At 29.5% G+C, this 13242-nt stretch overlaps 1 protein-coding gene across 1 annotated transcript; it reads left to right on the forward strand.

Moving 5' to 3' along the window:
* The first annotated feature begins 8263 nt into the window (after positions 1-8263).
* On the forward strand, positions 8264-10333 carry LOC113871604. Its single transcript, XM_027508701.1, has 4 exons — positions 8264-9101; positions 9422-9714; positions 9806-10118; positions 10182-10333. The coding sequence occupies exons 1-4, from the start codon at positions 8264-8266 to the stop codon at positions 10331-10333; spliced, it is 1596 nt and encodes a 531-aa protein (XP_027364502.1).
* The last annotated feature ends 2909 nt before the right edge of the window (positions 10334-13242 follow it).

The raw sequence follows: 13242 nt of genomic DNA on the forward strand, positions 1-13242 counted from the left end.
GTATTTTTTTTTCTATTTTGACCTTTGTCCACTATTTCGGTCATAACATTTTTTGCAGACCTCCTTTTGGATGATTCTTTTTGCAATGTATTCCTGACTTTTTGGGTTTCAATTTGGACATATGGATCATGTTGTTTGAAGTTCGGAGCTATTTTCTATTAATTTTTGAAGTTCAAACTTAAAATTTACCTTTTATATTTAAGGTTTCCACTTAGGGCCTTTATTTTATTTTTCGCAGAGGCCTTGACCTATTTATTTTCATTTTCATTTAAGACCAGTATATATAGGGGTCAAAAGGTTGATTTTGGACCCTTCTTCTTATACTTTTAATAATTTCATTTTTCTGTAAAGACACTTTCCCATTTTTGAGAGTAAATTTGTTTTGTTCCATTCGCTTGCGTCTCTTTGGATCCTGCTGTGTTCTTAATTATTTGGTGTCACAAATTATTTCGTCTCGAGCATGGATTGCTAGATCGATTGAGCGCTCTAAGTTTATCTTTTTACCTTCTCGCAATTCTTGATTAAGATTCGTGAATGCATAATTTGATTGAATTTGGCTTTTGTTCTTGAATGTAATATCGATCGATTGTTTTCTATTGCATTTGAGTTTTGGATAAATTCGGTATAGTAATCCTAGTTTGCGTTTGTGATTCGTGGATTTAATTCGTGTTAGTTTTAATTCTTCTTGTTTCAATTTTCATTTTTTATTTTCATTTTCAATTTTCGTTTTTCAATTTTTGTTCTCAATTATTTTTTTAGATTTCTTTTTAAATTTTAAATTTTAAATTTTAAATTCAAATTCGGTTCCAGATTTATTTTTTTAGATTTATTTTCAAATTTTAAATTCAAATTCGTTTTCATATTTATTTTTTGATTTGTTTTCAAATTTTAAATTCAAATTTGTTTTTCAAATTTATTTTTAGATTTGTTTTCATTGTCTTGATCTGCTTTCATTCGAATTACTTTCGTTTTTAATTCATCGTTAAATCACAAACCTCTAAATTAATCATCGTTGCATGTTTAAAATTAGAAATAGAATGAATTTGTGTCCTTATGAGATGACCTAGGTTTACTCCCTATATTGCATGCTTGTTTGAGGAATCTAGTTTTGTTTGAAACCACTACGACGCAGTTGTCAAAATGCAATGTCAAGTCTAGTGCAAACCTGCATACATAATACTTCTAATAGTTAGAGATTGAATTTTACGTCGCCAATGTAGGTTACTATTCACTTACTATTCACCCGATTTTAGAAAAATCAAATAAAATAGTTAGAGATTAAATTTTGAGTTAAATTTTTGTGTCCACATTTCTTGTAGTGTCTTTTGGATAGTAGAGTTGTCGGATTTGCAAAAAGAGTAGTAGAAAAAAAAATATACAAGTGAGTGGCAAAGAGAAAATTTTGAAAACTTAAAATGGGCATAACTTTGGCTAGGAAACTCATAATTGACATTATTGCATATGCATTTGGGGTAGAAAAATTTTCTATTCATTGCAACCCGCTATGTTGGTTGTCATTGCCCAGATTTTCAAAAATTGCTTGCTTTCTGAAATTTTTTTATTTTCTGCTATTTATTTATCTATTTTTCCTTCTTTTAGGCATCCAGTTTACATAGTTGTGCATTTCAAAAAGATTTAAAAATTTTTGTGGTGTTTTATTATACCAAAAAGAGATTTATCAAGGTCTTAATTCATCCATATCTCATATATTTTACAGTACTTGCTTTGTAAACTAACACTGTTCACTTTGTGAGTGTTTATTAAGTGCAGGATGTTTTTGGTGATTCTAACCGTGCATGACCAGGTCTAGACCAGGTACATTGTATCCATTAGATCCTGAGATTGAGAGGGCACGGTCAACGCTTCAGAGATTACAACAATCACAAAGAGAGTGCAGTACAAGACAGAGATGGCTGCAAACAATCACCAAGAGAGAACCTTGAAGGAGCTGGCTGCCCCTGATGTTGGCCACCAACCACTTTGCATCCAAGTGCCTCAGTTACAAGAAGACGCAACCACCTATGAATTGAAGTCTGGTTTGATACATTTGCTGCCCAAATTTCACAGACTAGCAAGAGAGGATCTGCACAAACACTTGATGGAGTTCCATATAGTTTGCTCTACCATGCGGCTAATAGACGTGCCTGAAGACTTTGTGAAGATGAAGGCATTTCCATTCTTACTATGTGACGTGGCCAAGGACTGGCTTTACTTGCAGCCAACACCAATCACTACTTGAAATGACATGAAGAGGAAATTCTTAGAGAAGTTCTTCTCTACCTCCAGAACTGCAACAATCAGAAAAGAAATAAGTGAGATCAGGTAACTGCAAGGAGAGACTTTGTATGAGTATTGGGAGAGGTTTAACAGACTTTGTGCAACCTGTCCAAATCACCAAATCAATGAGCAACTATTGATCCAGTATTTTTATGAAGGTTTACTTCCTATGGAAAGGAGCATGATTGATGCGACTAGTGGAGGAGCTTTGATGGACAAGACCCCTGCAGCTGCAAGGTATTTGATTTCCAATATGACAGAGAACTCACAGCAGTTCAGTTCTAGGAGTGTGACCAGATTTGTGCATGAAACAACAACTACCACTGTGGTTGCGGTCGATAATCAGAGGTTGAAAAATAAGCTTACGAAGTTAACTTCATTGGTGAGGAAACTAGCAATGGGACAGGCAGTGCCACAGATGTCATAGACATGTGGTATATGTTCAGGTGATCATTACACAAATGCTTGTCCTCAGCTGCAAGAGACATCCAGTGCACTGTCCCATGTGGTAGCAGGCCAAGCTGCCTGACAGGGGCCTGTGGCCTGACCTTTTTAATAAACAAATCAGGCTTAGGCTTTTTTTAAGGTCTGTTTAAGAATAAGCCAGGCCTGATCTGTTTATAAAGCCTGTTAAGCCTAATAGGTCGGCCTGTATAATATATATATATATATATATATATATATAATTTAAAAATAAAGCTGTCAAAATATATTTAAATAATAGTTATTTAATAATATATTTTTTATATTCTTAATTCTGCTATTATTAAATTAATATATTATGTTATAATTTTATTTATTTATAATTATAATAAATAGAAATTATATTCTATTAAAAATTAAAAATATTTATACATCATTACATTTTTAAATAATAAATTTATTTAATAATAAATTATTATATTTATTATATTTAAATAATTTAAAGAATAGTTAAGTCTTTGAACAAAAATAAGACGTAATTAAAATTAAACGAAATAAAATTTAAAAATAAAATAATAAAATTATATTAACATATTTTTTATACTCTTAATTTTATTATTATTAATTTAATTATTTAATTATTATATTTATGTATTAAGTTATAATTCTTTTTATTTATAATATGTAGAAATTGTTTAAATCTGAATTATATTTTATTTGAAAGTAAAAATTTATAAAAAAAATGATAACAAAACAAAATAAAAAACTTATTATAATATATATTAATATATATATATATATATATATATATAATTAGATTATGTAGCAAATAATATAATTATAAATAAATTATATAATAATATATATTTTTGTAACTTGTACGTGTTTTAATTAAATTATTAGTTAATTTATTAATTTATATATAATATATAAATATATGTTTTAATTTATTGTATCAGTAATATTTTTTATATTACATTAATGTTATAGTGTAGTTAATTTTACGTTTATTTGTCAATTTAAAATATTAAATTAATGAAACAAATAAAATTAATGTTTTGTAATTATTTTTTTAATTTAATACTTATTATTGTTGTTATTTTATATTAAGTTTTATCACATATTTTTTAATTAAGATAAAAATTTAGAAATATAAGTTATTTTAATTTTAATATAAATTTTAATAATTCTTCCTATGCTCATATGTTATTTTTCTGCATCTATGAATTTTATAATATAAATATTTTTTATCTACAATTTTTATAATAACGATATTTATTTACTTTTTAAAATATAATAATTTTTTTAGCTGATTCAATAAATTTTGTAAGTGTTATTTTTTGTTATCAATTTTATATGTTTACTGTGATTTTATATATTGAATATAAGATGTCTTTATACAAATCAAATATAATTATCATAAAAAATAATTAAAATATGTAATAATTTAGTAATTTTATAAAATTAAATTGAGGAAAATAAAAATAAAAATATTTTATAATATAAAAATATTTATAATTAATGTTCAAATAATATTTTAAAAATTATTTATAAAATTATATAAAAATTATTACAATTATTTAATAATTATCAATAACACAAATAAAAATTTGAATATATGTAAACTAATTTGATAATAAAATAATTATATTTTTATTAATATTATTCAATAACAATAATTATTATAAATTTTTAATATTATACAAATTTTATTTAATTTTTTTATCTTTTCTTAAGCAATTTTATTGGTATAAAATTTATAATAAAAAATTTCATTGATTGTATTAACTACATCACAACAAATTACAAATCTAGCATAACTATATACCTCTGAGCCAAAACTGCTGTCGCACTTATTTTTTTTTCTTGTTTTATTATTATCTATAATCACTTTAAATATAAATATAAGATAAATTGTTATATTTGTTTGAACAAGTTGAAGAGCAGCAACGTCTTCGAATAAGATTAGAATGCAATCAAAATTAAAGAAACTAATATTTAAAAATTAAATAATATTATATTTATTTATTTTTTATATTTTTAATTTTATTAGTATTAATATTTAATTTTTATATTAATATATTATGTTATAATTTTTTATTTATAATAAATAAAAATTATATTATATTTGAAACTAAAAATATTTATACACGATTACACGTGTTTAAAAACTAAATTTATTTAATCATAAATTTTATATTTGTTATATTTAAACAAGCTGAAAAAGAATAAACGAATTAAAATTTAAAAATAAAACATTAATATTTTTTTAATAAATTTTTCATATTTTTAATTTTATTATTATTAATATTCAATTATTATATTAATATAGTATGTTATAATTTTTTATATTTATAATAAATAAAAATTGTTTAAATATAAATTATATTTTATTCAAAAGGAAAAATTTATAAAAAATAATAAGAAAATAAAATAAAAAATTTATTATAATATATATTAATATATATATATATATATATATATATGTATATATAATCAAACTATATAACAAATAATATAATTATAAATAAATTATTTAATAATATATATTTTTGTAACTTGCACGTATTTTAATTAAATTATTAGTTAATTTATCAATTTATATGTAATATATAAGTATATGTTTTAATTTATTGTATCAGTAATATTTTCTATATTACATTAATATTATAATATAGTTAATTTTATATATTCATTTGTTAATTTAAAATAACAAATTAATGAAACAAATAAAATTAAATATTTTGTAATTATTTTTTTAATTTAATAGTTATTATTATTGTCATTATATATATATATATATATATTGCATTAAGTTTAAATTTATTTAATTTTTAAAACATAATAATTTTCTTTTAATTGATTCAACAAATTGCGTGAATGTTATTTTTTTTATCAATTTTATATGTTTACTATAATTTTATTTGTTGAATATAAAATGTCTTTAAACAAACAAAATATGTTTTAAAATAAAACTAAAATATTTAGTATTTATATAATTTTTAAAAATAAATCAAGAAAAATATAAATATAAATTTTATTAATATAAAATATTTATAATTAATACTTAAATAATATTTTAAAAATTATTTATAAAATTATATAAATATTATTATAATTATTTAATAATTATTAATAACATAGATAGAAATTAAAAAAATATATAAACTAATTTGATAATAAAATATTTATATTTTTATTAATATTAATTTTTTTTTTTTGTAACAGACTTTGTTAACAGGCTTCAGGTCAGGTCAGGCCACTTAAACAGGCCAGGTCAGGCCTAAAATAAAGCCTTTAATAGGTAACAGGTCAAGCTCAAGCCTAATAATTATGTTACAAGTCAGGCATGTTTAGAGTAAAGTTTGGCCTGACCTGGCCTGTTTCCATTCTAGTGGCAGGTATACATCCTCTGTACCAGCAGCAGCAGTATAATCCATTTGCACCTACATATAATCTAAGTGGAGGAATCATCCTAACGTGCGACATGGTCCAGACACAACATCAGCATAGGTATAATTACCAACAGCCACAGCTTGTGCAGCATCCAGTCCACCAACTAGCATAACCACCACAGCCAGCATAGCCACAGCTGAAATATACTCCTCCTATTCTTAGACAGCAAGCTCCACAATAGCCACCTCTGCAGCTACCTAATTATAGCCCTTCTCTGGAAGAACTGATGAACCAAATGGCTACACAAAGTCTGCAGTTCCAGTAAAATGTTTCAGCCACTATACAGGATTTGTAGACCCAGATTGGTCAATTAGCTACCTCAATGAACAATCTACAGCAACAAGGGTCTGGAGCGTTACCTTCTTAACCTGTAGTGAATCCTAAAGGTAATGTCAGTGCTATCACTTTGAGAAGCGGCAAAGAGCTGGATAATAGCCCGGTGCAGGCCAAACCAACTCAGTCTAGTGTAGATGTCACAGAGAAGTCTGTACAGCAGCAGCAACAGATCCTTCTTCCATTTTCATCCAGAGCTTCTACATCAAAGAGAGTAGAGTCCGATCAAGAGTTGTTGGATACTTTCAAAAAGGTGAAGATAAATATACCACTGTTGGATGTTATTAAACAGATTCCTAGGTATGCGAAATTTTTGAAGGAGTTATGTACATATAAGAGGAATTTGAAGAAGAGAGCAGTCCAAACAGTCTTATCCCTGTCTCAGTCCAGTCTTCTTAAAAAATGTGATGATCCAGGCACATTCTCCATACCCTGCACTATTGGAGAATCAACCTTTACTAATGCCTTGCTAGGCTTGTGAGCTTCCATTAATGTCATGCCATCAGCAGTGTATAAAATGCTACATTTGGGAGACTTGAAGCCAACCAATGTGATTATTCAATTAGCAAACTGTAGCACAGCTTAGTCTTTGAGAGTGCTTGAAGATGTGTTGGTAAAAGTCAACCAGTTAATTTTTTTAGCTGACTTATATATTCTTGATATGAAGGATGAGAATTCTACATTGATTCTGACAAAGCCATTTTAATGACTGCGAGGACCAAGATTGATGTTCATACAGGCACATTGTCTATGAAGTTTGGAGATGACACATTTCACTTCAATATTTTTGATGCCATGAGACATCCAGCTGAGAGTCATTCTATGATTTCTGACCATTCTATTTTTATAGTTGATATTGATGTTATAGGTTCTAATGTTGTTGTAGATGTCAGTGTAGATTTGGATTCAGACTTTGATTTTTCTCAGTTTTCAAATTTAGACTTTGATGCTTTACCAAGCTGCACCTGTGATAGTGACATATGTTCCATTTGTGCTGAGATTGATATTGCCATATCTTTTGTTGTTTTACCTTCCATTACAGGTGCAGGTTCAGATTCTGTTATATCCATGATTGCTGCTGCCCCACAACCTCCATTATCATTTGTTCAGCAGTCGCCCTCATTAGAGTTAAGTCCTTTGCCAAACCATCTTAAATATGCCTATCTGGAGGCAGAGCAGAGGTTCCCACTGATTATTTCCAACAGCCTTCTGGAAGACCAGGAGGAGAAGCTGTTGCATGTCCTAAAGGTGCACAGGAAGGCCATTGGTTGGACCTTGACTGACATTCTTGGAATCAGTCCAGCTATATGTATGCACATGATTCACTTGGAGGATGAGTCTAGACCAATGGAGAGTATGTATTGATTATAGGCGACTTAACCAGGCTACTAGAAAGGACCACTTCCTTCTCTCATTCATTGATCAGGTCATAGAAAGGTTAGCATATAAATCCCATTATTGCTTCCTAGATGGTTTTTCTGGTTACATGCAGATTCATATTGCTCCTAAGGAGCAACACAAGACCACTTTCACTTGTCCTTTTAGCACTTTTGCTTATAAAAGGATGTCATTCGGCCTATGCAATGCACCTGCTACTTTTTAGAGGTGTATGTTGAGTGTATTCTTTGATTTTATTGAAAATTGCATGGAGGTGTTTATGGATAATTTTACTGTTTACGGTTCCTCATTTAATTCATGTTTGCATAGCTTGACCAGAGTTTTGGAAAGATGTGTTGAAACTAACGTTGTGCTTAATTATGAGAAATGTCACTTTATGGTAAGAGAAGGTGTAGTTTTAGGGCATCTTATTTCTGAGAGGGGAATACAGGTTGATAAAGCAAAAATTGATGTTATTTCGTCTCTGCCTTATCCCGCATCTGTGTGGGAGGTGCGATCTTTCCTTAGACATGCAGGTTTTTACAGGAGATTTATCAGAGACTTCAACACGATTGCTCTGCCACTGTCTCATCTTTTGCAGAAAGACGTACCGTTTTTATTCACTAATTCATGTAAGGAGGCGTTTGAGGAGTTAAGGAGGAGACTCACTACAACACATATCATGCAGCCACTAGATTGGAAGTTTTCCTTTGAGTTGATGTGTGATACCTCTGACTTTGCACTTGGAGCTGTATTATCTCAGAGAGTTGGTAAATTTTCACATGTTATTTCTTATGCCTCTAGAACTCTTGATGCAGCTCAGATAAATTATACCGCCACTGAGAAGGAGCTGTTGGCTATTGTATTTGCATTAGATAAATTCCGTTCTCATTTGCTTGGCTCCAAAATAACTGTCTTTACAGATCATGTTGCACTGAAATTCCTATTGAAGAAGCCATATGCTAAACCCAGATTGATCAAATGGATGCTTCTTCTGCAGGAGTTTAATATTGATATAAAAGACAAGAGTGATGTGTTGAATCAGGTTGCTGATCACCTAAGTCGTATTGAAGGGACCATTGATCGTTTACTTATTTGTGACAGTTTTCCTGATGATTATTTATTTGCTTTGTATTCTATAGAATCTGTACCCTGGTTTGCTGATATTGTAAATTATTTGGTTACTGTTATTGTACCTCCTGATGCATCTAGATCCCAGGTTGATAAGCTTAAGAGTAATGCTAAATATTATGTTTGGGATGATCCATATCTGTGAAAATTTTATAATAACCAGGTTATTCGTCGGTGTGTTCCTGACCATGAGTTTCAGGATATTCTGCATTTTTGTCATGGCACATCTGTAGGAGGCCATTTTGGACCGCAGAAGATAGCCAGGAGAGTATTGGACAACAGATTTTATTAGCGCACCATATTCAAGGATGCAGCTAGGTTTTCTGAGAGCGTGAGGTATGTCAGAAGGCAGGAGGGACTATCACTAGGAGGCATGAGATGCCTCTGTAACCCATTATTTTTTGTGAACTTTTTCATGTTTAAGGCATTGATTTTATGGGTCTTTTTCTTGTTTTTGCTGGATATTCTTACATCCTACTTACTGTTGATTATGTGTCTAGATGGGTGGAAGAAAAGGCCACAAAAACTAACGATTCTAAAGTTGTTTCAAATTTTCTCTATACTCATATATTTTGTAGGTTCAGTGTGCCTAAGACTGTCATCAGTGATCAGGGAAGTCACTTCTGTAACATGACCATAGCAGCATTGCTCCAAAAGTATGGGGTTACACACAGAGTTGCTACACCATATCATCCCCAAACTAATGGGCAAGCTGAGGTATTCAACAGTCAAGCAACTGTTGTAGAAGTTGGTGCACCCTAACAGGAAGGACTGGAGTAAGTTTCTGGATGATGCTCTCTGGGCTCAGAGGACAGCTTACCGGACACCATTAGGTATGTCTCCATTTCAAGTGGTGTTTGGTAAAGCATGCCACCTTCCGGTGGAAATTGAGTATAGATCATATTGGGCTGTAAAGAGTTGTAACTTGACACTTGAGCAAGCTAGAATTGAAAGGAAGCTCCAACTTCAGGAGCTTGAAGAGATACGCTTGCAAGCCTATGAGAATTCTAGATTGTATAAAGAGAAAGTTAGGAGATTTCATGACACACATATTCTGAGGAAAGAGTTCTTTGTAGGCGAGAAAGTGTTATTGTTCAACTTTCGGTTAAAATTGATTGCATGTAAGCTTCGATCTAGATGGGATGGACCTTTTGTGATTATTCATGTTTTTTCCCATGGTGCAGTTGAGATTCAGGATGAAGCTACCAGCAAGGCTTTTAAAGTAAATGGTCATCAGCTGAAACTATTTTGGGAGAGCAAACCAGTGGAGTCAGCTCAGAACATAGTTGATTTATCCTTAGTGGAGTCGACTTTGATGGAGGATGTGTCTACATAGGCACTTGGGGCATTATTTTCTTTGACTTTTGTTTCTTTTCCTTATACTTTCCTTTACCTTTTCTTGCATATGTTTTGCATTTTCTATTTTTCTTGGATTTCTTGCATATGTTTTGCATTTTTTGTTTCTTTTTCTCACATTGCGGACAATGTTTGATTCAAGTGTGGGGAGAGTATGCCTTAGCATTTTTTTCATTGGATTCCTTTGATTTTAGATTTTATTTGTGTGAACAACTTTTTATTTGTCATTCTTAGTTGAGAGTTCCATAACATGATAGAATTGTTTCATACATTTGAGTTTAGTTGATTTTTCATGATAATTAGATTTTGGATCAATGATTGGTAGAATAATTACCTTAGTAAGATTTGAACTTATTGTCTTTCTTGTGTGATTCACTCATGTTTGTAAGTACTCCAGAACTTGACTTGACGCATTTTGAGATTATTTGTTCACATGCACTGTTGATATGATTTAGGCATTCTTTCACATTTTAGCTACTTAGCCAAATTTACTCACCTTGCATTTATTTCACTTGTTTACCCCTTTGAGCCTTATTAACCCTTTCTTGATGATTTTGTAGCTCATTACAAGTCATGTGACTTGGAAAACCATGATTCACCTAACCTTGGAGATTAGATGAGCTTTGGAATTATTTTAGGAGTTGGTTAAAAATAAGTATGGGAGTATTATGTTATATTGTGCTTTGTTTGGAAATTTGGATGCATTGTTAGTCATTGGAATAGTAGCTTAAAAAAACAAAAAAAAAAAAAAAATTAGTATTGAATTTTAGATATCTTTCTACTTGTTTTTAGCTCATTCTCCATTACTGTTCTTTCTTACCCTTGTCTACTTTCTTTTTATCCCACCTTTCCCTAGCCACATTACTTACCTAAAAGTCCTATTGATTTGTTGATGCATGTGTTTCAAATAGTGGAAATTAGAGACTCTTTAAGCCTATGGTTGTGCTTACTTTCATGATGTGCTTTGAGTAAAAATGTTAACCTATACACTTGAGAGAATGAGTGATACACATACCTTTGAGAGAATTTTTGCCAATTGTGATCCATGATTTAGTTAGATTGAAGTTCTTTACTTTTATGTTAGGACATACTCTTGATTATTTTTTATTTTTTCATACTTTGATTGATGAATTCATTTTCTTTCTTGCTCACATCACTCTCACTTTAGGATCCATTGAAAAATTTTGCTTTGTTTGGTTTTGTCTTGTTGTCTTTTCCTTTCTTTTGCTTGGGAGTGCAAAAGCTTAAGTGTGGGGGTATTTGATGATTTGTATTTTATACTCACATTTATAGCCTTACGACATCTTCTAAAATACTTTTTTCTCTCTTTAATTATTGTATTTAGCATGTTTTTGCATTTCTTGTATTAAATTAGAGTTTTCATGAATATTTGTCATTTTTACTTTATATTTCGTATTTTTTTTTTATTCTGACCTTTGTCCACTATTTCGGTCATAACTTTTTCTGACCTCCTTTTTGGATGATTCTTTTTGTAATGGATTCCTGACTTTTTGAGCTTCAATTTGGACATATGAATCATGCTGTTTGGAGTTTAGAGCTATTTTCTATTGATTTTTGAAGTTCATACTTAAAATTTACCTTTTATATTTAGAGTTTCTACTTAGGGCCTTTATTTTATTTTTCGTAGAGGCCTTGGCCCATTTATTTTCGTTTTCATTTAAGACCAGTATATATAGGGGTCAAAAGGTTGATTTTGGACCCTTCTTTTTATCCTTTTAATAATTTCATTTTTCTGTAAAAATACTTTTCCATTTTTTAGAGTAAATTTGTTTCATTCCATTCGCTTGCGTCTCTTCGGATCCTGTTGTGTTCTTAATTATTTGATGTCGTAAATCATCTCGTCTCGAGCGTAGATTGCTAGATCGATTGAACACTCTAAGTTTGTCTTTTTACCTTCTCGCAATTCTTGATTAAGATTTGTGAATGCATAATTTGATTGAATTTGATTTTTGTTCTTGAATGTAATATCGATCGATTGTTTTCTATTGCATTTGAGTTTTTGATAAATTCGGTATAGTAATTTTAGTTTGCTTCTGTGGTTCATGAGTTTAATTTGTGTTAGTTTTAATTGTTCTTGTTTCAATTTTCGTTTTTAATTTTTATTTTCAATTTTCATTTTTTAATTTTTGTTCTCAATTTTTTTTTTAGATTTCTTTTCAATTTTTAAATTCAAATTTGATTCCAGATTTGTTTTTTAGATTTGTTTTCAAATTTAAAATTCAAATTCAACTTCGTTTTCAGATTTATTTTTAGATTTATTTTCAAATTTTAAATTCAAATTCGGTTCCCGATTTATTTTTTTAGACTTGTTTTCAAATTTGTTTTCAGATTTATTTTTAGATTTGTTTTCAAATTTTAAATTCAAATTCGTTTTTCAAATTTATTTTTAGATTCGTTTTCATTGTCTTGATCTGCTTTCATTCGAATTACTTTCGTTTTTAATTCATCGTTAAATCACAAATCCCAAATTAATCACCATTGCATGTTTAAAATTAGAAATAGAATGAATTTGTGTCCTTGTGAGATGACCTAGGTTTACTCCCTATATTGCATGCTTGTTTGAAGAATCTAGTTTTGTTTGAAACTATTACGACGTGGTTGTCAAAATGTAATGTCAAGTCTAGTGCAAATCTGCATACATAATACTTCTAATAGTTGAAACATATGGAATATTTTTCATATGGTCATGATATAGGTTATGTTTTGAACGCTAACTCAATTCAAGTCTATCATCCTTCACAATAGAGCTATACTTAGTAAACAATTTTTTAATTTTTCATGTTAAACCTTTGTAAAACCTTGTTGATATAGGTCTCATGTAAATCCAAGAAAGGCACCTATGCCTTTGCTTTTACCGGAAAAAAAAAA

The sequence above is a fragment of the Abrus precatorius genome, unplaced genomic scaffold (assembly GCF_003935025.1).
Source record: "Abrus precatorius isolate BTA unplaced genomic scaffold, Abrus_2018 Scaffold7, whole genome shotgun sequence".
In the NCBI taxonomy this organism is placed as follows: domain Eukaryota; kingdom Viridiplantae; phylum Streptophyta; class Magnoliopsida; order Fabales; family Fabaceae; genus Abrus; species Abrus precatorius.